Source organism: Hemitrygon akajei, chromosome 7, assembly GCF_048418815.1.
Source record: "Hemitrygon akajei chromosome 7, sHemAka1.3, whole genome shotgun sequence".
NCBI classification, from domain to species: domain Eukaryota; kingdom Metazoa; phylum Chordata; class Chondrichthyes; order Myliobatiformes; family Dasyatidae; genus Hemitrygon; species Hemitrygon akajei.
The window spans coordinates 46,916,482-46,942,867 of record NC_133130.1 but is presented as its reverse complement, the minus strand read 5'-3'; the positions used below and the strand labels follow the sequence as shown (position 1 = coordinate 46,942,867).

Genomic DNA, 26,386 nt, shown 5'->3' with positions numbered 1-26,386 from the left:
GCAAGGGGGCATAGTTTTAAGGTGCTTGGAAATAGGTACAGAGCTGATATCAAGGGTAAGTTTTTCCAGGGAGTGGTGGGTGCGTGGAATGTACTGCCAACGGCAGTGGTGAAAAAGGATACAATAGAGTCTTTTAAGAGACTCTTGGATAGGTACATGGAGATTAGAAAAATAGAAGGCTATGCAGTAGGATAATTTCAGGCAGGTTTCTAGAGGAGGTAACACGGACGACACAACATTGTCCGCTGAAGGGCCCGTAATGTGCTGTAGGTTTCTATGTTCTAATTTGGAATATGCAGCCAGGAGAAACAGAATGATCAGATTCTATCCTAGCACTCAAAAGGAAACTGGATAAGTCACAGTAAAGCGTCCTTTGATCCATCAAGTTCATGCTGAACTGTTGTTCTGCCTTATTCCACCAACCCTAAACCTGGACCTTAGCCTTCGATACCTCTCCCATCCATATACTTACCTAAATTTCTCTTAAATGTTGCAAATGAACCTGCACCCACCATTTCTGCTGGAAACTCGTTTCACACTTGTACCACTCAGAGTGAAAAAAGTGCCTCTCAGATTCTCCTAAGTATTTCACCTTTCACTCTCCTAGAGCTCCAGTCTCAAGTCTAGTCTGCCATGTTTTAGCCCATTTTTCCCAGTTGGTTAATATCCTACTGCAAGCTTTTGATACTTTTCCTCACTGTAAACTACACCCCCAAATTGGTGTCATCTGCAAATTTGATGATCCAATTTACCATCCAAATTGTTAACATAAGAACAGATCAATCATTGTGGCACACAACTAGTCATAGTCATCTAGTAGGAGAGGTAGCCATCTGAATCAGAATCAGATTTATTATCACTGACATGTGACTTGAAATTTGTTAACTTAGCAGCAGCAGTTCAATACAATACATAATCTAGCACAGAGAAAAATAATGTAATAATAAACAAGTAAATCAATTGAATATATTGAATAGATTTTAAAAAGTGTAAAAACAGAAATACTGTATATTTAAAAAAATGAGGTAGTGTCCAAAGATTCAATGTCCATTTAGGAATTGGATGGTAGAGGGGAAGAAGCTATTCCTGAATCGCTGAGTGTGTGGCTTCAGCTCCTGTACCTCCTACCTGATAGTAACAGTGAGAAAAGGGCATGCCCTGGGTGCTGGAGGTCCTTAATAACGAACACTTCCTAACACCACACCCTGAAGATGTCCTGGGTACTTTGTAGGCTAGTACCCAAAATGGAGTTGACTAGATTTACAACCTTCTGCAGCTTCTTTCGGTCCTGTGCAGTATCCCCTCCATACCAGACAGTGATGCCACCTGTCAGAATGCACTCCACGGTACAACTACAGAAGTTTTTGAGTGTATTTGTTGACATGCCAAATCTCTTCAAATTCCTAATAAAGTATGGCCACTGTCTTGCCTTCTTTATAATTACAGTGATATGTTGGGACCAGGTTAGATCCTCAGAGATCTTGACACCCAGGAACTTGAAGCTGTTCACTCTCTCCACTTCTGATCCCTCAATGAGGATTGGTATGTGTTCCTTTGTCTTACCATTCCTGAAGTCCACACGAATGCCAGGTTGTTGCTGTGGCACCAGTCCACTAGTTGGCATATCTCACTCCTGTACGCCCTCTCATCACCACCTGAGATTCTACCAGCAATGGTTGTATCATCAAATTTATAGATGGTATTTGAGCTATGCCTAGCCACACAGTCATGTGTATATAGAAAGTAGAGCAGTGAGCTAAGCACACTCCCCTGAGGTGCGCCAGTGTTGACTGTCAGCGAGGAGGATTTGTTATCACCAATCTGCACAGATTGTGGTCTTCCAGTTCAGAAGTCAAGGACACAATTGCAGAGGGAGGTACAGAGGCCCAGATTCTGCAACTTCTCAATCAGGATTGTGGGAATGATGGTATTAAATGCTGAGCTATAGTCGATGAACAGCATCCTGACATAGGTGTCTGTGTTGTCCAGGTGGTCCAAAGCCATGTGGAGAGCCATTGAGATTGCGTCTGCTGTTGACCTATTCTGGCAATAAGCAAATTGCAATGGGTCCAGGTCCTTGCTGAGGCAGGAGTTCAGTCTAGTCAGGACCAATCTCTCAAAGCATTTCATCACTGTCGATGTGAGTGCTGCCGGGTGATAGTCATTAAGGCAGCCCACATTATCTGCTACCTTTCCCTGGCTTCACCTGTTAAGCCAATGTTCAATCAAATTTACTACTTCATCCTGAATGCCAAACAACTGAACCTTCTTGAACCTCCCATGCAGGACTTTGTCTACATTGATTTAGCAAGATCTTTGACAATGATCAGTGCCATTCCTTTATCAACTTTTCTGGTATCCACTTGAAAAAGACTAAAAGATTACCATGCATTTCATAACCTTCCTCTTGACTAGGGTTTTTTTTTCTTTTCGGTCCCTTGCTTTCAGCTCCCTTTTTTTTTCTGGTAGTAGGCATTATTATCCTCTGTTGCTAAGTGTATTCACAGTCTGGGAGTTTGACTGTCCGGACTTATACTCTTTATACTGTGTGGTGGTTGGTCTGGAGTTGTTTTTTTCTTGTGTTGTGGGGCTTGGGGAGGATGCTAAGCTCACTTGTCTTTAATTTAGGTGCTTTTTTTGTTAAATTCTCTTCCTTTGTAGCATATTGTTATTGTATGCTTAATCTTGCACTGTATTAATGCTCCTCATTGGGATTTGGGGTTTTTAATTTTGTAAAATGTTTTGAAAAACTAATTAAAAAATTAAAAAAAAAGTTACCATGCACAAAGCCATGATGACTAACCCTAATCACGCCCCGTTTATCCAAATACTTACATATCCAGTCTCCTGGAATCCCTTTCAACAATTTACCCACTGCTGGCATCAGGCCCACCGACCTATAATTTCCTGGCTTACTTTTACAGCCCATCTTGGACAACTGAATATTAGCTATCCTCCAGTCTTCAGGCACCTTACCCATGGCTAAGGACATTTTAAATACTTCTGCCAGGGTCCCTGCTATTTCTGCAATAGCCCTCACCCACCCCCACAAGGACTTGTCAGGCCCTAGGGACTGATCCACCCTAATGTGCCTCAAGCCAGCAAGCAACTCCTCTTCTGTAATCACGACCTCACTACTATTTTTGCCTCAGTTCTATAGACTCTGTGTCCATCTCCCACGTAAATAAAGATGTAAAATATCTTTTTTTAACAACACTGATCTTCAAGTGGACCACATTAGAATCTCAACCTGAGGACCAGTTCTATCCTTCTCCATAATTATCTTGAAACAAATGGAATAATGATCACTAGATTCAAAGTGCTCCCCTCCACACACTTCTATTACCTACCCTAACTTGTTCCCTAATAGGAGATACAGTATTGCACTCTCTCTAGTTGGGTCCTGTATCTCTCAACAAATCTGCTCCTCTAAATCCCACTGACTATTGGATATTAGTCTATAATATAATCCCTTTAACATGGTCACCCCTTTCTTATTCCTCATTCCACCCATAAAGTCTCAGTAGACAAGCCCTCCAGTCTGTCCTATCTAAGCATGACCTTTACATTTTCCCTGACGAGTAATGCTACCCCTCCCCCTTTATCATGTCTAAAACAATGGAACCCTGGAACATTGAGATGCTAGTCTTGCCCCTCCTGCAGCCAAGTCTCACTAATTACTACAATATCTTAATCCACATGCTGCTCCACCAAGCTTACCTGCCTTACTTACAATATTCTTTGCATTGTAATAATTGCACCTCAGAACACGAGTCCCACCATGCTCGATACTTTGGTTCCTGCCTTTCTCTGAATGCTTAACATCTACTTTCTCCACAAACACTCCACGAGATGCCTTGGTACTCTGGTTCCCATTCCCCTGCAACGCCAGTTGAAACGCTCCGAAGCAGTATTTGAAAGGAAAAGATTTGCAGGCTTGCGAGAAGCAGTACAGGCTAGATTTCTCTTGAAGAAACTAAATGGACTCCTGTGCTGTAAACATTTGAAGATTTTCAGGCTGGTCTAGTGAATTTGTTGGCTAATAGCAATTCCTACCATTTTGATACTGGTATTCTTGGCACTAAATACCAATTCTTGTGGCTATACTATCCTTCAAGGAATAGCACCTCAACAGTACCAATATTATATGCCACATAATAAGTAAATTAATATCTTACTGCATGCAGGCAAATTTTCCAAGGTCAGAACCTTCAGTAACACAACTGTATATCATTAACTAATATTTTCAGCTGATTTTATTATTATAGACTATCATTGATAAACCAGTCGAAGATGTCTCCGCTGAATACACTATTTTGTGGTTTGAATAATTGACTTACAAAAATCATAATCATTTTTTGTGGAAGACAATGTTTCAGCCACTGGGATTTCCCCTTTGATTCCCCACAATTCCAATTTTATCAAGGCTACTTGGCATCTCAATTTATTAAATGCTACCTTGATGTCAAGGGAAATCAATTTCATCTCACCTCTGGAATTTAACCTATACTTCACCTTTAGAACCCGGTGTTCATTTCTGAAATCAAAAATGAGGAGGTCTGGAGCTTGTGCCTTCTGATCTATCCCTAGGGTTTTAGCTCATCCCACTGATTTCGATGCAACTTGCTCTCTTTGCTGTTATATTAAATGTATAAAGAATATACTCTGTGTTGATGAACTTCAGGTGATCACCCATTCAGCACTTCTGGTGGAAGCTGTTTCCATAAAATTGTGTAAAACTCCAGTACCAAGAACTCTATCCAGTTTTAAATTATATCATATTTAATACAACAGAATGACTAGCTGAACAATTTTAGAAGGCAGTTAAAGTCAACTGCACTGTTGTAGGCCTAGAGGCACCCACTGGCTGGACTGAGTAATGGCAGCAAATTTTCTTCACTAACATGTGTTAGTGAATTAGATGAATGTTACACAATAATCCACTCATTCCATGTTCACTGTAATTGAGGTTAGTGTTTTGTTTTTAAGTTCTAGATTATATGATTAATTAAATGACAAGAGCTGAACAAGTTTTACAGTATATCATAACCATATCATTACTACATTAATCTAACCAACAGAACACAATAATGCAAATAACATTCTGTCATTGCAATATTCCTACTGGTTCAACACTTGCATACAGGGCTTTCTGCCCTTCCAATTTTGCCCTCTAATCCTGACAAAATAAACCTCAAATAAATTAGAAGTTTTTGAACATTTCAAAAGTTGCAACACTTGGACCTGCAACTTGAAATGTTAAGCTGCATTAAGAATCTGCATTTCACCTGCAATTAACCATTTTAGTTTTATTTAGGCCCGTTGTGAAATCTGCAGCCAGAACTGTTAAATTCTAACTCACGTTAAAATGCAAAACAATAAATTCAAATAGATTGAATTTATCTTAGATCATAATATACAAGAGCAGAATTAGGCCATTTACCCCTTGAGTCTGCACCGACATTCCAACATGGCCGATTAATTTTTCCTCTCAATCACAATCTCCTGCCGTCTCTCCATCGCCCTTCATGCCCTGACTGAGTTAAACCTTTGCCTTAAATATACCCAAAGACTTGGCCTCCACAGCTGTCTGTGGGTTGAAGAAATTTCCCCCTCATCTTCTTCCTAAAAGGACGCTGCTCTATTCTGAGGGTGTGTCCTCTGGTCTTAAACTCTCCCACCAGAGAAAAAATCCTCTCCACATCCACTCTTACCAAGGCCTTTCAGCATTTGACAGGTTTCAATTAGGTCACCGGTCATTCTTCTGATCTCTAGAGATTACAGGCCCAGAACTATCAAAGGCTCTTCATATGACAAGCATTTAATAATGAAATTGTTTTTGTGAAACTCCTTTGAACCCTCTCCAGTGTCAACACATCCTTTTTAAGATAAAAGGGCCCAAAACTGCTCACAATATTCCAAGTGAAGCCTTATCAGTGCTTTATAAAGCTTCAGCATTACATCCTTGCTTTTATATTCTAGTTCTCTCGATATTATGCTTTAATATCGCATTTGCCTTCCTCATTATAGCCTTAACCTGCAAATTAGCCTTTAGGGAATCCTGCACAAGGACTTTCAAGATCCTTTTTCGCCTCCGATTTTTCTATTTTCTCCCCATTTACAGAATAGTCTACACTTTCAGTTCTTCTACCAAAGTCTATGGCCATACACTTCCTTATACTGCATTCCATCTGCCACTTCTTTGCCCATTCTCCTAATCTAAGTCCTTTTGTAATCTCTCTACTTTCTCAAAACTACCTACCTGCCCCTCCACCTATCTGTGTATTGTCCGTCATCCAAGTCAATGACATATAACGTAAAACGAAGCAGTCCCAACACAGACCCCTGTGGAACATCACTAGACACCGGCAACCAAACAGAAAAGACTCCCTTTATTCCCAATCTTTGCCTCCTGGCAATCAGACACTGCTTTATCCATATTAGTATCTATCCTGTAATACCACGGGCTCTTAACTTGTTAAGCAGACTCATATGTGGCACCTTGTCAAAGACCTTCTGCAAATCCAAGTACAGTCAGCCTTCCTTATCCACGAATTCCACATGCGCGAATCACGAAAACCCACAAGTGCTCCTCCAGCACTTGTTATTTGAGCATGTACAGACTTTTTTTCTTGTCATTATTCCCTAAACAATGCAGTATAACAATTATTTTACATAGCATTTACATTGTATTAGGTATTATAAGTAATCTAGAGATGATTTAAAGTATATGGGAGGATGTGTGTAGGTTATCGTGGATCGGGATTAAAAAAAAAATCGGAAGTTATCTTACTAAATAAGTCGGAACAGGTATATCCGGTATTATTTAGTGTCAGTTAGTCAAACGTTTGTCTTCGTATATAGTATATATTTTACCTTTCTATGCATATAAAACACTTAAGAACGTATGTTTCAGCGCTGGGCTCAGGAATGCAAGTTCGCGAGTTCGATCTAGTGACAGATCACTATGGAGTGCGCTCTCCACCGTGCTGGGTTGATGTGGCGGATCAAAAACCCAAAAATTAAACCACTGCGTTGTTTGGTAATAATTGTAGCTTTCATCGGGGCACAGCCTTTCTCACTTTATCCTTTAAAATTGTTCCGATTGTTGACTGGAGGTACTACTAATTATGATGGATTAGTCCCCCAAAAGGGAAATAAAATTACTTCTAGCAGAACATCCGACTAAAATTACGAATTGTATTATAATATTTCCAAATCTGAAGATCTCCTGTTGTTCTTGTTATGCTGTAAGTAATGGTAATTAAGATCAATTTAGTATGGCAGATATTACCAAATTAATATTTCTGATATCTTTGAGGAGGAAAATAACATTGCAGGGAGATCTAAAAAAATGATGGAACTGGACCTTTATATGCAGTTTTAACAAAATAAGCTATTAATCAAGCTCCAAACTAATGAGGATAAAAGAACGAGAAATTAACAAATGATAAATTTAGATTTTTGTGAAAAGAATTGTTATTAGAAGGGGCAGGGGTGACCATTTGGAAAACATAATGCAATATCTAATTTACATATATTAAATTAAAAACCAAATCAAATTGATTACAACAACACACACAAAATGCTGTTAGAACACAGCAGGCCAGGCAGCATCTATAGGGAGAAGCGCTGTCGACGTTTCGGGCCGAGACCCTTCATCAGGACTAACCGAAAGGAAAGATAGTAAGAGATTTGAAAGTAGTGGGGGGAGGGGGAAATGCAAAATGATAGGAGAAGACCGGAGGGGGTGGGATGAAGCTAAGAGCTGGAAAGGTGATTGGCGAAAGTGATACAGAGCTGGAGAAGGGAAAGGATCATGGGACGGGAGGCCTCAGGAGAAAGGGGGGGGGGGGGGGGGAAGCACCAGAGGGAGATGGAGAACAGGCAAACAACTAAATATATCAGGGATGGGGTAAGAAGGGGAAGAGGGGCATTAACGGAAGTTAGAGAAGTCAATGTTCATGCCATCAGGTTGGAGGCTACCCAGCCGGTATACAAGGTGTTGTTCCTCCAACCTGAGTGTGGCTTCATCTTGACAGTAGGGGAGGCCATGGATAGACATATCAGAATGGGAATGGGACGTGGAATTAAAATGTGTGGCCACTGGGAGATCCTGCTTTCTCTGGTGGACCGAGCGTAGGTGTTCAGCAAAACGGTCTCCCAGTCTGCGTCGGGTCTCACCAATATATAAAAGGCCACACCGGGAGCACCAGACGCAGTATACCACACCAGCCGACTCACAGGTGAAGTGTCACCTCACCTGGAAGGACTGTCTGGGGCCCTGAATGGTGGTGAGGGAGGAAGTGTAAGGGTAGGTGTAGCACTTGTTCCGTTTACAAGGATAAGTGCCAGGAGGGAGATCGGTGGGAAGGGATGGGGGGGGGGGGGGGGGGGACGAGTGGACAAGGGAGTCGCATAGGGAGCAATCCCTGCGAAAAGCAGAAAGTGGGGGGGGGGGGGGAGGGAAAAATGTGTTTGGTAGTGGGATCCCATTGGAGGTGGCGGAAGTTACGGAGAATTATATGTTGGACCTGGAGGCTGGTGAGGTGGTAGGTAAGGACAAGGGGAACCCTATCCCGAGTGGGGTGGCGGGTGGATGGGGTGAGGGCAGATGTGCGGGAAATGGGAGAGATGCGTTTGAGAGCAGAGTTAATGGTGGACGAAGGGAAGCCCCTTTGTTTAAAAAAGGAAGACATCTCCTTCGTCCTGGAATGAAAAGTCTTATCCTGAGAGCAGATGCGGCGGAGACAGAGGAATTGTGAGAAGGGGATAGCCTTTTTGCAAGAGACAGGGTGGGAAGAGGAATAGTCCAGGTAGCTGTGAGAGTCTGTAGGCTTATAGTAGATATCAGTAGATAGGCCGTCTCCAGAGATCAAATTGATTAAATTTATTTTGCAAATAATACCTATTTTAAAAAATGGGAAGCAGTTCAGAAATTACACAAAGGGTTTGTACAAAGTAAGTGGGCAAAACAATGGAAAATGAGACTCAAGAGAATTAATTGCTTACTGGGAAAAAAATGGAGAAAACAAATCCTCTCAAAAACTCTGCTTGAAATGTGTAATGTTAAAAATGAAAAGAAAGACTAGAGCCTTAATGGATCCATTCACACCCAATTTTCATGTGCAGTTGCATAAAGTTGTTTTTACCCAAGTGAGGTAAAATCAATTATCATTTCCAGCCACGATCTCAGCTGTTGAGAACTTTGCTTGGACACTTCCATGCTAAAGTCTCCTTAATATTGCTGACATTTTCTCAGTGGTTGTCGCATGCCTAATGACTTCACCCACTCCGTACTGCACAATTCCTCTTTTGCCAGTACAACTGAAACTTTTGTATGTAACACAATCTTCTGTTCATTGTCAAGATGATGATCAGTTTCCCATTTGCACTGTGTCTTTTTCACAGCATCTGCCAGCTTCAGTTTTTAAAGCTCAAGTCAAGGGAAATCTTGATCTTGATTTCTTATACAATTCATATTAAAGCTACACTTGTGATTTCGATCAATTTGATCATCCCACTTCTTGCAGTGACGTGAGGCATTCATATCATGGGACTTGATTAGGCAGACACACATACCACTGTTGCCTCCTTGCAAGTGTCATTTCTCCCTTTCATCAAAACCCTTTTATGCAGATTTTCCTATGGCTATAATGTAGACAGCTCCTTTACTGATTGGCACCTTCTCAGTGACCAGTGTAGCAGTGACTTAGCAGCTTCCAACAGTATCCGCGTTGATGAACCTAGAAGTAGATTCTGTAAGTGTACCACCATTGCGAACATATTTTTGGTCAATGCCACACATAGTACATGCTTATCTCATGCAAAGATGGATGAAATGCAATTTTCCAGGAACAAGATTTGAAGCAGACCTGGCATCCAATATGTTCTAGAGAAGTAAATCATCAAGCTACCAAAAAGCTGATCTATATTACCAAAACAATGAAATGTCAGATTTAACCACGAAAACAATACACAAGCCTACAAATAATAAAAAAACCCATAAAATCTTGCAGTCTAGTGTTGCATGGAGCACCTAAATCAGTCTCTTCTGATGTCACTGTATCTGATTTGCATATGCCACTTCATGCAAGTTCTTGGGTATTTTTTAAGCACCAAATGCAATTTGTGTGCATTTCATATGTAGTTCTACCCAACAAATGATGAAACCCACCTACAGTGAAAATGTGGTAAATTCGTATACAAATTCTCGTTCTCACCTTCCACCTCTTGCTCCTTCCTAGTAGACATTTTTAAACAGGACACACAGTGTCCATGTCAAAATTTAGTAAAAATGTTAATACACAAAGGAAATACCACATACATTAACTGTGTATCCATTCATTTTCATAATACATAAAACTGTAAAATGTAAAACCCTAGACGTAACAAGACAAACAAGATTGTTTGTGAAATTTTAAGCATCGTATCATTTACCTCAGGTGGTTTGAATTCTTCTATACCTCCTTCTAATTTCAGCTTCAATGCACTGTTAACTTGCTTGGCATTTTGTACCTGAGAACCATTTCAAAATTAGACTTTTAGTTGTCTTTCATAAATAAACTCATTAAAAAATTATGGTAGCATAATTTTCTCTAGGTTATTGAAATCAATGTAGGCCATTCTTAAAATGTAGCTATAATAATGATTTTAATTTTCAAAGCCAAGATGTCAAGAGTATATACATAGTTGCATGAAGTTGAAAAAAGGTTTTACTTTTGAAGACATCCAAACTCAGAAATGGCTGCAAGAAGGATGTGAGGGAGAATAGGGAACTGAGGCGACAACACACATTCCATTTATGTTCAGAGAAATCTCCCATTGTAAATAAATTTATTTATTATAATTAAGATAATATATGAATACTAGGGCATTCATTGTATCTTAGCAATGTGCATCAAATCATCATGAACAAACTAAATTACAATAATTTGAATGAACTTATGTCAAACCATATTTAGTTATTAAAAGGCATGGTGACATTTGGTTAAGTGCGATGATACTCGGGACACAGTAACAAATATTTTTGTGTTAAATATCATCATACCTATAAGTCTAGTTAAGCCCTAGCTGGGATATTACAGTGAATTCTAGTAGGAAATATGCAGAGGCTGAACAAACTGGGTTGTTTTTTTTGCAGCGAAAGAGGTTGAGGGCAGATCTAACAGTTTATTAGATTATGTAAGACATCGGTGGACTGCTGATAACTTTCTCAGGATTCAACTGTCTAAGACTAGAAGACATGCATTTGAAGTGATAGGGGAGGAATTCTACAGAGATATGGGCAAGTCTTTATTTTAAAAGAGTGGGTTCCTGGAAAGTACTGCTAGGGGTAGTAGTGGAGGCAAATACAATAGAGGCATTTAGGAGGCTTTTAAATAGGTTCATTAATTTTCAGAGAATGTAAGGATATGGATTTGTGTATATCCATATACACAAAGGGCCGGTTCCTGTGTTGTACTGTTCTACGAATCAATCACTACCGTAATTTTAAGCAAAGTATTTTCCCCAATAAAAAGAATTTCAAAACTGTATAAATTCATCATCTTTCTTTAAAATGTTGTTTTCATGCTTCGCCACTTCTGCGGAGTTTACTTCAGTGAAAAAGTAGGCACTTTTACAAGAAGTCCAAAGCTTTCTGCTTTTGCCTACCAACCCATGCTTTCACCCCCATTCATTTTCCAAAGGGAAATGCTCAATCACTGATAACTTAACTATAGAGACAGTACTAATCTTGCTGTGTGCTCAAATTCTAACTTATGTAGTATGTTGGCATCAAAGAACCTTCAGCAGATTTTAAAAGAGCCAAGTTTAAATCTGAGAAGATCAAAGGTTACCTGCCAATTTACCCACCCCCACTTCAGAAAGGACTGATTAGCCAAGAATTCTTTTGGTATTCATAAATCAACAAATGTCATCAATACACACAATATTCATGAATTTAGTCCATCAATCTATCCATCTGATAATTATTTGCCAGAGGTGTCTGGAGGATGTGAAAGCCAACCATTTTAATTTATATCCCCATTCCGGCATTTTGGTCAATGATGTGTCATGATGTGGCCACTCTCAGGGTGGAAGAGAAACACTCCATATTCCATCAAGGTAGCTTCTAAATGATGGCATGACATCTATTTCTCCTGATATTCCCCCTCCCCCCTTCTTCTATTCCCCACTCTGGCCTCTTACCTCTTCTCCACACCTGCCTATCACCTTCCCCTGATGCCCCTCCTTCTTTCCCCTTCTCCCTTGGTGCACTCTCCTCTCCTATCAGATACCACTTCTCCAGCCCTTTACCTTTCCCCCCCACCTGTCTTCACCTATCACTTTCTAGCTCATCCTCCTTCCCCTCCCCCCACCTTTTTTTTATTCTGGTGTCTTCCCCCATCTTTTCCAGTCCTGAAGGAGAGTCTCAGCTTGAAACGTCGACCGTTGATTCATTTCCTTAAATGCTGGATGAAAATGTAGATGGATGGGTTAGTAAGTTTGCAGTTTCCTGCTCTATCCCCTATACCCATATGACTAACTAAGCACAGTTCCAATGACATACAAATTCTCCAATGACACCACTGTTGTTGGATGAATCATAGGTGGCAATGAGTCAGCCACCATATAGGAGTGCAATAGGCCAACTGGTTGAGAGGTGCCGCAATTTAACAACCTCTTTCTCAATGTCAGTAAAACTAAAAAAACTGATTCAGGAAGGGGAAGGAGAACAAACATATGCCAGTCTACAGTGGTGGATCAGCAGTGCAGACGGTCATCAGCTTTAAATTCCTGGGCATTAACATATTGCATGAACTATGCTGGACCAGCACATAGATGTAATCTTATGGAAGGCCTTTACTTTGTTAGAATGTTAAATTTAGCATGCCACCAAACTAGGTACTGATGCAAGTATCCAGACTGGTCGAATCATAGTCTGTTACAGCAATTTAAATATGCCCGAATGTAAGAAATTCCAGAGAAATTTCATGACATATGCTGGTGATATTAAATCTGATTCTGATTAGTATATTCAGCCCAATACATCACTGGCACATCCCACCCCATCATCAAAAGTAGGGGCTTCTTGATGACAGATGTTACTTTCTTGCACTGCCTCAAGGTGACAACATCTATCATCCAAACTTCCCACCATCCTGGCCAAGTCACCTTCTTTCAGCTACCTTTATGCAAGAAATACAGATGCTTGAAGTTCCACACCACTGGATTCAAGAAAGGTTACTTCACTTCATCCATTCCGTCCTTGAACTGACCTGCACAACCATAATCACTACCTTAGAATATGCACTGCAATAGATTTTTCTTTGCTCTAATGGTGTTCTTTCTTGTAAAGTCTGTGTATGCTCATGTATACAACTGACCATGTTTGTTACTCCACTCACAGGTGGACAGCCAAAGTAGTCAGTTGTTCGTTTGACTTGCATTACAGGTAATATTAAGAGATTTAATTCAAAAAGTGAATTTGGAACATTATCATCTAATATAGAATACAGCACAGGAACAGGCTCTTCAGCCCACAATGTTGTGTCGAACCAATTCAATTAGTAATCAACTGGCCTACACAATGTCCATACAGTATCCTTCTATTTTCCTCATATTCCTGTGCCTATCTAAATGTCTCTTAATGCATCTGCCTCTACCACTACCCGAGGCAGTGCATTCTAGGCACCCACCACTCTCTGTAAAAAACTTGCCCCTTACACCTCCTTTGAAATTACCTCCTCTTACCATAAGTGCATGCTCTCTGGTATTAGCCATTACAAACCTGGGGAAAAAGATACTGTCTGCCCACTCTAGCTATGCCTCTCATAGTCTTAGTGACCTCTATCAAACCTCCCCTTAGTCTCCATTGCTCTAGCAAAAACAACTCAAGTTTGCCCAACCTCTCATCATACCACATGCCCTCTAATCCAGGAAGCAACGTGGTAAACCTCTTCTGCTCATCAACACTGTTAAGGGTTTGTCATTAACAATATGCTGTTGCTTTACATTTCGACCTACCAATGTGCAACACTTCATATTTGTCTGTGTTAAACTCCATCTGTCATTTTTCAGTCCATATCTGGAACTGATCTATATCCCTCTGTATTCTTTGTCAGTCTTCTATGCTACCCACAACACTGCTAATCTTTACTAATCCACTCAACTACATTTTCGGCCACCATCTATGGAAATGAATCAACAATTAACGTTTTGGACCGAGACCCTTCATCAGGACCAGAAAGGAAGGGGGAAAGTGAGAGGGGAAGGAGGACAAGCTATAAAGTGATACATGAAGCCAGGTGGGTGGGGGGAAATGAAGTAAGAAACTGGTAGGTGATAATCCGAAAAGGCAAAGGGCTGAAGAAGGAATATGATAAGAGACAAGAGTGGTCCATGGGAGAATGGGAAGAAGGAACACTAGGGGTGATGATAGGAAAGTGAAAAGAAGCAAGAGACTAAAGTAGGGAATGGCCAAAGAAGAAGGGTAAAAAAATTATTACCAGAAGGAGAAGTTGATATTCATACCATCAGTTTGCTTTTCCAACCTGAAGAGTGACCTACCTCATCATGACAAAAGAGGAGGTCATGGACTGAGATGTCAGAATAGTAACGGATATAGGAATTATAATAGTTGACCAATAGGAAATTCCACCTTTTGCAGATGGAGTGGAGGTGCTTGACAAAGCAGTCCTCCAGTTGATGTTGGTCTCAACAATGTAGAAGAGGCCACATTGGGAGCATTGGGGTGGGGGAGGGAGGGGTTGGTAAAGATGTGTTTGGTGACAGGGTCGATTTGAAGATAGTGGAAGTAGCCGAGAAGGATGTGTTAGATGTGGAGGCTCATGAAGTGGTAGGCAAGGACCAAAGGAACTCTGGCCCTGTCAAGGCAGTGGGAATGGGGTGAGCACGGATCTCCAAGAGATGAAGGAGATGAGGCAGAGGGCAACATCAATAATGGAGGAAGGTAAACCCCACTCTTTGAAGGGGCCTGAAAGGTAAAGCCTCATCTTGGAAAAAGATGGGTGGAGACGAAGGATCGGATAATATAATTTTTTTCACAATATAGGGTGAGAAGAGGCAAGGTCAAGATAGCCATGGAAGTAGGTTTATAAAAAGATCTCAGTAGATAGTTCCAGAGATAGAGACAGGCAGAGACACAACGACAGACACGCGAGAGAGAGAGAGAGACAGACAGAGAGGTCAGAGAAGGAACAAGTTAATTTAAGGGCAGGGTGGAAGTTGAGGCAGAGTTGACAAAGTTAATTAATGCAACATGGGTGCATGAAACAGCACCAACGTAGTCATCATCCATCTTAACAGTGAGAGTTCTAGTCCTCACTTAATACCCCATATGTCTCGGCATCCAACATATCATTCTTTGCAACTTCCCTCATTTTCAAAGGGATCCTACCACTAATCACATCTTTACCACCCCACTCGCCGCCGCTGTCCCACCACTTACTGCAGGGATTGCTCTCAATGTGACTCCTTGCCCACTTGTCCCTCCCCACTGATCTCCCCCGGCAGTTATCCCTGCAAGTGACAGAAGTGCTACAACTGCCTATTCACCTCTATTCAGGGCCCCAACTGAACTTCCCAGTCACAGCAGCACTTCCATCTGCAAATTTATTGTGGTTGTCTCCTTTATCTGGTGCTCCTGATATAGCATTCTCTACATTAGTGAGACTGGAAGTCCAGCTTTGTCTAGCACCAACATTCCATCCACAAAAAGCAGAATTTCCCAGTGGCCAATCAGTTAATTCCTATTCCCATTCCTGTTCTGACATGTTGGTCTATGGCACCCCCTTCTGCCACGAGGCCATTCTCAGTTTGGAGGAGCAACACCTCATATTCTGTCTAGCCTCCAACTTGATGGTATGAACATAAATTTCTCCCTCCCATATCCTTCTTCTTCTTCTTCTATTCCCCACTCTGGCTTCTAACCTCTTCTTCTCAGCTGCCTATCACACCCCCTTGAGGCCCTGTCTCCTTTCCTTTCCCCCATGGTCTACTCTCTTCTATCTGATTCGTTCTTCTCCAGCTATATGCCTTTTCCCATTCCACTTCCTATGCTTCTTACTACATTTCCCCCCACCCATCTGGCTTCAACTATCACTTTCTAACTTGTCCTACTTCTCCTCGTCCCACCTTCTTATTCTGGCATCTTCTTCCTTCCTTTCCAGTCCCGATAAAGGGTCTTGGCCCAAAACGTCGACTGTTCATTCATTTGCAAAACTGCCACCTGACCTGCTGAGTTCTTCCAGCATTTTGTGTGTGTTGTTTTGGATTTCCAGCATCTGAAAAATCTCATGCTTAAAGTATTCTGGTTGTACATAAGGAAAAAGCTTTCCTTACATCAAAATTCCACTCTACTTCAACACCAATGAAAATTTTTTGAAGTGGTGTCATTTAACAAATCGACTTCTGTGGCTGCCATTTTATGCACAGATTTCACAAACAGCAAAGAGATAAATCCATTTTGGTGGCACTAAATCTGAAATTGAAGTCTGGTCAACAAATGAGAACTATCTCCAGGATTAGGAGAGGAGTATGGAGTTCAATTCTGACACAGTCCGTAAGGAGCTTGTTTGTCCACCAGGTGCTCGAGTTTCCTCCCACATTCCAAAGACCAGTTTGAAGGTTAATTGATAATTTTAAATTGTCCTGTGATTAGACCAAGGTTAAATAGGTGGGCTGCTGGGTGCTGCAGCTTATTGGTTGGAAGGGCCTATTGCACACTTAATCTCTAAGTAATTAAAATTAACATCTTCAAACACTACCAGGGGATCATTTCATCTGCTTAAAACAGGCAAAATGTCACTGATTTGACATTTCACCTGAAATGGGCAATACTCCACCAATCTAGTTTTTTTTAAAGTCTTGCAGGGTGGATACAGCAGTTGAAATAATGTAATGCACTTTGCCTCCAAATTGTAGTTCCTTTGAAGTCAATTTTGGCAACACAGTACAACATACTGTTGCTAATACAAGTTGAGCACCCCTTATATGAAATCAGAAATGTTTTTGAGCGCTGACATGACCTCACAAATGGAAATTCCACAAGACACTGGAAAAATTCCCAGGCAATGTGCAGGTCTTTGTGCACTACAGGCGTTCTGAGAAGTGACTTGAGATATGGAAAGAACACAATTTAATGAATAGAAAAACATTGCATGAAACAGGAAGATCTCAATCATGTATTGAAAGAGTGGATTTGTCAACTTCAGAGTCAACATATGCTGATCATGAAAGATCTAGCATGATGAACTAAAAAACTAGAAGGTAACTTTATGAATTTTCAGCAGGTTGGTTGCAAAAATTTAAGGCATAGCATTAAATTTTAAAATATCTGATGATAAAGAGTCTACTGATCATGAAGCAGCAGAGACATTTTTTTATGACTTTGCCAAAATCATCAGTGAATGGCTGCATTAGTACATAGTGTTATGAACAAGTGAAAGACAAAGACTACTTACAGGTAGCACATAAATTCAGTCGGAAATGATGGTAATGTCAAACAGTCCACCTGGGTGTCCGAGGTAATGATAGCTTACCTTTCTGATGGCTTAATATACAAACCCCATTTCCAGAAAAGTTGGGATATTTTCCAAAATGCAATAAAAACAAAAATCTGTGATATGTTAATTCACGTGAACCTTTATTTAACTGACAAAAGTACAAAGAAAAGATTTTCAATAGTTTTCCTGACCAACTTAATTGTATTTTGTAAATATACACAAATTTAGAATTTGATGGCTGCAACACACTCAACAAAAGTTGGGACAGAGGCATGTTTACCATTGTGCTACATCACCTTTCCTTTTAATAACACTTTTTAATCATTTTGGAACTGAGGATACTAATTGTAGTAGATTTGCAATTGGAAATTTTGTCCATTCTTGCTTGATATAAGACTTCAGCTGCTCAACAGTCCGTGGTCTCCGTTGTCTGATTCTCCTCTCCATGATGCGCCATACATTTTCAATAGGTGATAGACCTGGACTGGCAGCAGGCCAGTCAAGCACACGCACTCTGTGTCTACAAAGGCACGCTGTTGTAGCCCGTGCAGAATGTGGTCTGGCATTGTCCTGCTGAAATAAGCGTGAACGTCCCGGGAAGAGACGTTGCCTTGATGGCAACATATGTCTCTCTAAAATCCTAATATATGCCTCAGAGTCAATGGTACCTTCACATACATGCAACTCACCCATGCCGTGGGCACTGATGCACCCCCATACCATCACAGATGCTGGCTTTTGCACCTTTCGCTGATAACAATCAGGATGGTTGTTTTCATCTTTGGCACAGAGAACTCGACGCCCGTTTTTTCCGAAAATTAGCTGAAATGTGGACTCATCTGAGCACAGCACACGGTTCCACAGTCTTTCAGTCCATCTGAGATGAGCTCAGGCCCAGAGAACTCGCCGGCATTTCTGCATAGAGTTGATGTATGACTTCCTCCTTGCGTAATACAGTTTCAAGATACATTTCTGGATGCAGCAACGGACTCTGTTAAGTGACAATGGTTTTCCGAATTACTCCCGAGCCCAGGTGGCTATAATTGTCACAGTAGCATGACGGTTTCTTAGGCAGTGCCGCCTGAGGGCTCGAAGATCACGCGCATTCAACAGTGGTTTCCGACCTTGCCCTTTATGCACTGAGATGTCTCTGAACTCTCTGAATCTTTTCACAATATTATGTACTGTAGATTTAGAAAGACCTAAATTCTCTGCAATCTTGCATTGGGAAATGTTCCTTTTGAACTGACTAACAATTCTCTCATGAATTTTGGCACAAAGGGGCGAGCCATGACCCATCCTTGCTTGCAAAGACTGAGCCTTTGATGGACACTACTTTTATACCCAGTCATGATACCTCACCTGCTACCAATTAGCCTGCTTAATGTGGAGTCTTCCAAACCAGTGTTACTTGAATATTCTGTGCAGTTTTCAATCTTATTTTAACTCTGTCCCAACTTTTGTTGAGTGTGTTGCAGCTATCAAATTCTAAATTTGTGTATATTTACAAAATACAATTAAGTTGGTCAGTAAAGAGGAACTTTTACTCTTTATATGGCCCTTGTGGCTAAAGGGATCGGGGGTATGGAGAGAAAGCAGGTACAGGGTTTTGAGTTGGATGATCAGCCATGATCATACTGAATGGTGGTGCAGGCTCGAAGGACCGAATGGCCTACTCCTGCTTCTATTTTCTATGTTTCTATGTAAAACTATTGACAATCTTTTTTTTGTACTTTTGTCAGTTAAATAAAGGTTCACGTGAATTAACATATCACAGATTTTTGTTTTTATTGCATTTTGGAAAATATCCCAACTTTTCTGGAAATGGGGTTTGTACATGTAATTGTTTTGTGGATAGAATTATTAAAAACATTATATAAAACTACCTTCCATATATATGAGTAAGTTATATATGTAATGTAAATGGATTTCATGTTCAGAGATAGGTCCTATCACCAAGGTATCTCATTATATAGATGCAAATACTCCAAAATCTGAAAAAAATCCAAAATATGTCCAGCGGCAAGCATTTTGGATAAGGGAGGCTCAACCTGTATATTGCACATTTAGTGCAAACAGTTAAAAGACAAATTCCTCCCTATGATTTAAATTTGCTACAAATTAGCTAATATTTGGGGATTATTGGATTAAAAAGCAAAGCTTAAGATGCAAAATAAATGAAAACCTGGTTCTAATGATTTAATTTATACTTTTGTTGTGAACTTACACTTGCTAGAGTAATAAGTTTTAGCAGGATCAAGATTGTATTTTTGTTATGAAAATTAATCTGTAATTAAGATTATCCAAAGTATACAAGTATCAAAATTTAGTTCTTTGGAATGTTATAACTACACTACAGGTATCCAAATACCTGGCGTTTCAATGAGATTAGTTCCATATCAAGTTGTCTAAGAATGGTACTTGCTGCATTTGGGCTGCAGGACATGGCTCCAACATCTTCTTGACTAAGATACATTCCTTTTGGTGGTCGACACTTGGATCGTAATGGGTGGTGACGATGCTGCAAACTTGGAAGCTCACGTCTGACCGAGCCAACTCTGCTGACCTGCACAGGTGGATCAGGATTTCCCTAATAATAAAATGCACACAAGATTGCAGGTATATGTTACAAATGAGACAAAGCATATTGGAAGTAGAGTTATATTTAACCATGCTTAAATTTACGTTAACATCTTGTTATCTGAAAATGATAGAGTATAGAATTCCTGCAGATAACAATAAAAGTAGACCCCACTAAGATGCTCTCTTTTGCATCCAATGTAACCCCTATGTACATAGGTTTTAAAAGCAAAAACATACACTAACAAAAACATTAAAATATTTAAATACCTAAACGTAAAGATTTGCCAGCAAACTACTTCAACCCTAACTGCCCCAGACATTCTCTCTTCTCCCACTCCCACTGGGCAGAAGATGCAAAAGCTTGCAAGTATGTACCACCAGGGTCAAGGAGAGCTTCTAATCTACCAATCACTCTTGAATGGATCTTCAGGGTACCTAAGGGCAACTCGAGTAGCAGCAGTACTACATGGATATGATTAAATATTCTTGTTTCAGCCTGACACAGCTAAAAAGCACATCTGCTCCAAGGTCAGTACAGTCAACAACAATGTCTTAATGCATTTAAACAAACTATCGCTGCTTAAAACTGACAGAAACAACAGATTGTGGACAGAAGGGTCCATGTAGGAAATGCGGTTACAGGTTGGGGATACGACTGCATTGAAGGAAACAGGGTTTTAAACTCTCAATACTGACCATCTTGATGGCAAACGTGCAGTCTCTGGTGGATAAAATTGATAATCTCAGAGCTAGGGTGCTGAATCAGAGGGACATTAGGACCGCGCATCCTTTGTTTCATAGAATCCTGGTTAACCCCTTCCGTACTGGGTGCAGCGATTCAGATTGACGGGTTTACTATACATCTTCAGGATAGATCTATAGTGTCTCTCAAAAGCAGAGGTGGAAGAGTATGCTTCATGATCAACTCTTCTTGATGCACAAATATACCAGTGCTGTTCCAATTCTGCTCATCAGACCTGGAATATCTATAGTTAAGTGCCGTGCTTTTTACCTACCACAAGAGATCTCCAGGGTCATTTTGGTAGCAGTATACATTTCACCTCAGGCCAATGTCAATCAGGCTTTAGATGGTCTAAGCAATGGGATCAACATGCACGAAACAATGCACCCTAACACCTTCACCATTGTTTTGGGAGATTTTAACCAGACCAGTTTGAAAAAAATCACTAAGCAATTACCATCAACAGATCACTTGCAAAACCAGAAGAAACAACACCACCATTGCTACACCACCATCAAGAGTGCCTACCGTGCTATTCCACGCCCTCACTTCTGGAAGTCTGATCACCTGGCTGTACTTCTACTCCCGAAGTTTAGGCAGAGACTGAAGACTGAAGCACCAGTAGTGAGGACCAAGAAAGTATGGACAAGGAAGCCCAGGAGCACTTACAGTACTGCTTTGGATCAGTGGACTAGATTGTATTCAGGGATTCACTTTCGAACCTGGATGAGTATGCTGCAGTTGTTACCGACTTCATTAAAACCTGCGTGGATCAGTGTGCGCCTACAAAAACTTACTATACATTCCCAAACCAAAAGCCATGGATGAATCAGCAGGTATGTCACCTGCTGAAGGCTAGATCTGTGGCATTCAAGTCTGACAACCCAGGCCTGTACCAGAAAACCAGGTATGATTTGTGGAGGGCTATTTCAAAGGCAAGGAGACAATTTCAAACGAGGTTGGAGATGACATCGGATGCACAACATCTCTGGCAGGGTTTGCAAGATATTACTTCCTACAAAGCGAAACCGAATAGCATGAATGGCAGCTATACTTCACTACTAAATGAACTTAACACCTTCTATGCCTGCTTTGAAAGGGAGAATACAACTACAGCTGTGAAGATCCCTGCTGCACCTGATGACCCTGTGATCTCTGTCTCAGAGGCCAATGTTAGGCTATTTTTAAAGAGAGTGAACCCTCACAAGGTGGAAGGTCCTAATAAGAGTACCTGGTAAGACTCTGAAAACCTGTGCCAACCAACTGGTGGGAGTATTTAAGGACATTTTCAACCTCTCACTGCTATGGGTGCAAGTTCCCACTTGCTTCAAAAAGGTAACAATTATACCAGTGCCCAAGAAGAATAATGTCAGCTGCTTTACTGACTATCACCCGGTAGCTCTCACATCTAGTAATAAAATACTCTGAGAGGTTGGTCATGACTAGAATGAACTCCTGCCTCAGCAAAGACCTGGACCCACTGCTATTTGCCTATCGCTACAATAGGTCAGCAGCAAATGCAATCTCAGTGGCTCTTCACATGGCTTTAGACCACCTGGACATCACAGACACCTATGTCAGGATGCTGTTCATCAACTATAGCTCAGCATTTAATACTATCAGTCCCACAATCCTGATTGAGAAGTTGTAGAACCTGGGCCTCTGGTACCTCCCTCTGCAATTGGATCCTCGACTTCCTAACCGGAAGACCACAATCTGCGCGGATTGATGATAATATCTCCTCCTCGCTGATGATCAACACTGGTGCACCTCAGGGGAGTGTGCTTAGCCCACTGCTCCACTCTCTCTATACTCATGACTGTGTGGCTAGGCATAGTTCAAATACTATCTATAAATTTGTTGACAATACAACCATTGTTGGTAGGATCTCAGGTGGTGAGGAGAGGGCATACAGGAGTGAGATATGCCACAACTAGTGGAGTGGTGTTGCAGCAACAACCTGGCACATCATCAGTAGGACAGAAGGGCTGATTGTGGACTTCTGAAAGGATAAGACAAAGGAACACGTTCCAATACTTGTGGAGAAAGTGAGCAGTTTCAAGTTCCTGGGTGTCAAGATCTCTGAGGATCTAACCAGGTTCCAACATACTGATGAAGTTATAAAGAAGGCAACGCAGTGGCTATACTTCATTAAGAGTTTGAAGAGATTTGGTATGTCAACATATACACCCAAAAACTTCTATAGATGTACCGTGGAGAACATTCTGACAGGCTTTATCACTGTCTAGTATGGAAAGGCTACTGCACAGGACCGAAAGAAGCTGCAGAAGGTTGTAAATCTAGTCAGCTTCATCTTGGGTACTAGCCTACAAAGTACCCAGGACATCTTCAAGGAACGGTGTCTCAGAAAGGCAGCGTTCATTATTACAGACCTCCAGCATCCAGGGCATACTCTTTTCTTGTTGTTGCCATAGGCTAGGAGGTACAGAAGCCTGAAGGCACACACTCAGCGATTCAGGAACAGCTTCTTCCCCTCTGCCATCCCATTCCTAAATGGACATTGAATCCTTAGACACTACTTCACTCTTTCAATATATAGTATTTCTGGTTTGTGGCACAATTTTTAATCTATTTCATATATGCATATTGTAATTGATTTCAGTAACTTTTACACTTTATTCAGCATTGTTCTCGTTTTACCTTATTCTAACTCAGCGCCCTGTATAATGATTTGATCTGTATAAACAGAGAATACAAGATAAGTTTTTCCACTGTATCTTGGTACATGTGACAATAATAAACTACTAATTCTAACCCATGGCATGGGACTAGGGGACAAATGACTGTATATCCATATACAAGAGGAAATAAATTAATTTGTATACAGCAATTGTGTGCAAATTCCTGGAATCTGCAATTTAAAATGAGTGAATATTTTGAAATGATAAATTTCTTGCTGCGAATATATTCAAAGATCTCACCCATCCTGGACATTCTCTTTTACCCCTTCCCATCGGGAAAAAGGCACGGAAGCATGAAAGCACATAGCACCAGACTCAAGTACGGCTTCTATACTACTATCATAAGACTATTGAATGGTTCCCAAATACAGCAAAATGAACGGTTGACCTCATAATCTACTTCGTTATGATCTCACACCTTACTGTCTACCTGCACTGCAATTTGTACACTTTACACTGCACTGTTATTACCTTACCCTGTACTACCTCAATGTACCGTTGTAATGAACTGATCCGTATGAACAGTACGCAAGCCAAGATTTTCACTGTACCTTGGTACATATGACAATCAATAATACACAATTTACCATTCTTTATATTTCCAAGCAGCAATTAGTTTTGAAATTGCAAGATGCAACATTGTAAGCAAAGACAAGACCACTCTCAGCTAGGACAGCACACAGCAAAGAGACACCTGACGCAAATGGTCTGGAAACTGATGACGCCTTTAAGTAGACAATAATTACTTTGTCAACTTGTACATAAATAGATCTGTTTGAACAAAAATTGTGATGGGGACTAGGGATGAGCACACAGAAAGCAAATCAACGAATATTCAGAGGCATAGTTTATTTAACAATTCAGTTGCTGAATGCATTTGCGCATATGGTGAACAAGACCAAATTTTGATGACATTGCATGAAGAAGATGACAAGGTAACATTATTAAGTACCTCGCTCAAGTTCTGATTCCCCACCACCTTGAAATTAGACTGTATCCATCTTGAATGCACTAAACCATTGTTGCAAGTCCTCTTAGACAATAGACAATAGGTGCAGAAGTAGACCATTCGGCCCTTCGAGCCTGCACAGCCATTTTGAGATCATGGCTGATCATCTACTATTAATACCCGGTTCCTGCTTTGTCCCCATATCCCTTGATTTCCCCCATCCATAAGATACCTATCTAGCTCCTTCTTGAAAGCATCCAGAGAATTGGCCTCCACTGCCTTCCGAGGCAGTGCATTCCAGACCCCCACAACTCTCTGGGAGAAGAAGTTTTTCCTTAACTCTGTCCTAAATGACCTACCCCTTATTCTCAAACCATGCCCTCTGGTACTGGACTCTCCCAGCATCTGGAACATATTTCCTGCCTCTATCTTGTCCAATCCCTTAATAATCTTATATGTTTCAATCAGATCCCCTCTCAATCTCCTTAATTCCAGCGTGTACAAGCCCAGTCTCTCCAACCTCTCTGCGTAACACAGTCCGGACATCCCAGGAATTAACCTTGTGAATCTACGTTGCACTTCCTCTACAGCCAGGATGTCCTTCCTTAACTCTGGAGACCAAAACTGTACATAATACTCCAGATGTGGTCTCACCAGGGCCCTGTACAAATGTAAAAGGATTTCCTTGCTCTTGTACTCAATTCCCTTTGTAATAAAGGCCAACATTCCATTAGCCTTCTTCACTGCCTGCTGCACTTGCTCATTCACCTTCAGTGACTGATGAACAAGGACTCCTAGATCTCTTTGTATTTCTCCCTTATCTAACTTTACACTGTTCAGATAATAATCTGCCTTCCTGTTCTTACTCCCAAAGTGGATAACCTCACACTTATTCACATTAAACGTCATCTGCCAAGTATCTGCCCACTCACCCAGTCTATCCAAGTCACCCTGAATTCTCCTAACATCCTCATCACATGTCACACTGCCACCCAGCTTAGTATCATCAGCAAACTTGCTGATGTTATTCTCAATGCCTTCATCTAAATCGTTGATGTAAATCGTAAACAGCTGTGGTCCCAATACTGAGCCCTGTGGCACCCAGCTAGTCACCACCTGCCATTCCGAGAAACACCCATTCACCGCTACCCTTTGCTTTCTATCTGCCAACCAGTTTTCTATCCATGTCAATGTCTTCCCCCCAATGCCATGAGCTTTGATTTTACCTATGTGGGACCTTATCAAATGCCTTCTGAAAATCGACGTACACTACATCCACTGGATCTCCCTTGTCTAACTTCCTGGTTACATCCTCGAAAAACTCCAATAGATTAGTCAAGCATGATTTACCCTTGGTAAATCCATGCTGGCTCAGCCCAATCTTATCACTGCTATCGAGATATGCCACTATTTCATCTTTAATAATGGACTCTAGCATCTTCCCCACTACTGATGTTAGGCTCTTCAACAAACAAAATTACAAGATTTGTCACAACGCAGTATGAAATAACTTTGGGATGTTTTTCCCCACCAAGAATTAACCACTAATTATGATTGCTGATAGGAACTCACTCAGTTCAATTCCGCACAAACTGCAGGGTAGAGGGAGAGTGACCCCAGAGGGCTAGGAGATCAACCAGTAAGAACCTAACAGGAGACTGTAGTAATCTTTAAGATATCAAATCCCATATACAGAGTCCCACTGCACATGGTGCTTATCTCTTTAAAGATATTTCTGAGTAATTTGCACATCACTGTTTGCCCTGGCACAGAGTAAAATGTACTTCATGTGGAAACCTGAATTCTTTTAAGATGTTGCACCAAGGCATTTGAGTAAGAAAATAGGGATTTATTCCATGTCTTATGCCAGTGCAAGTAGACCTTCAAAATGATCCAAGGG

The 26,386-nt window shown here is 40.9% G+C and overlaps 1 protein-coding gene across 6 annotated transcripts in view; it reads right to left on the bottom strand.

Moving 5' to 3' along the window:
• Positions 1 to 26,386, bottom strand: part of LOC140730411 (REST corepressor 3-like) — a 71,083-nt gene that overhangs the window by 18,473 nt on the left and 26,224 nt on the right. For 4 of the 6 annotated variants that reach the window (XM_073050759.1, XM_073050760.1, XM_073050763.1 and 1 more), the window contains 2 exons: positions 19,882 to 20,100; positions 10,441 to 10,518 (listed from right to left, as the gene is read on the bottom strand). In XM_073050759.1, the coding sequence (XP_072906860.1) occupies positions 10,441 to 10,518; positions 19,882 to 20,100 (297 nt within the window). The remainder of the gene's footprint in view (positions 1 to 10,440; positions 10,519 to 19,881; positions 20,101 to 26,386) is intronic. The other 2 variants (XM_073050761.1, XM_073050762.1) reach the window with 2 other exon arrangements.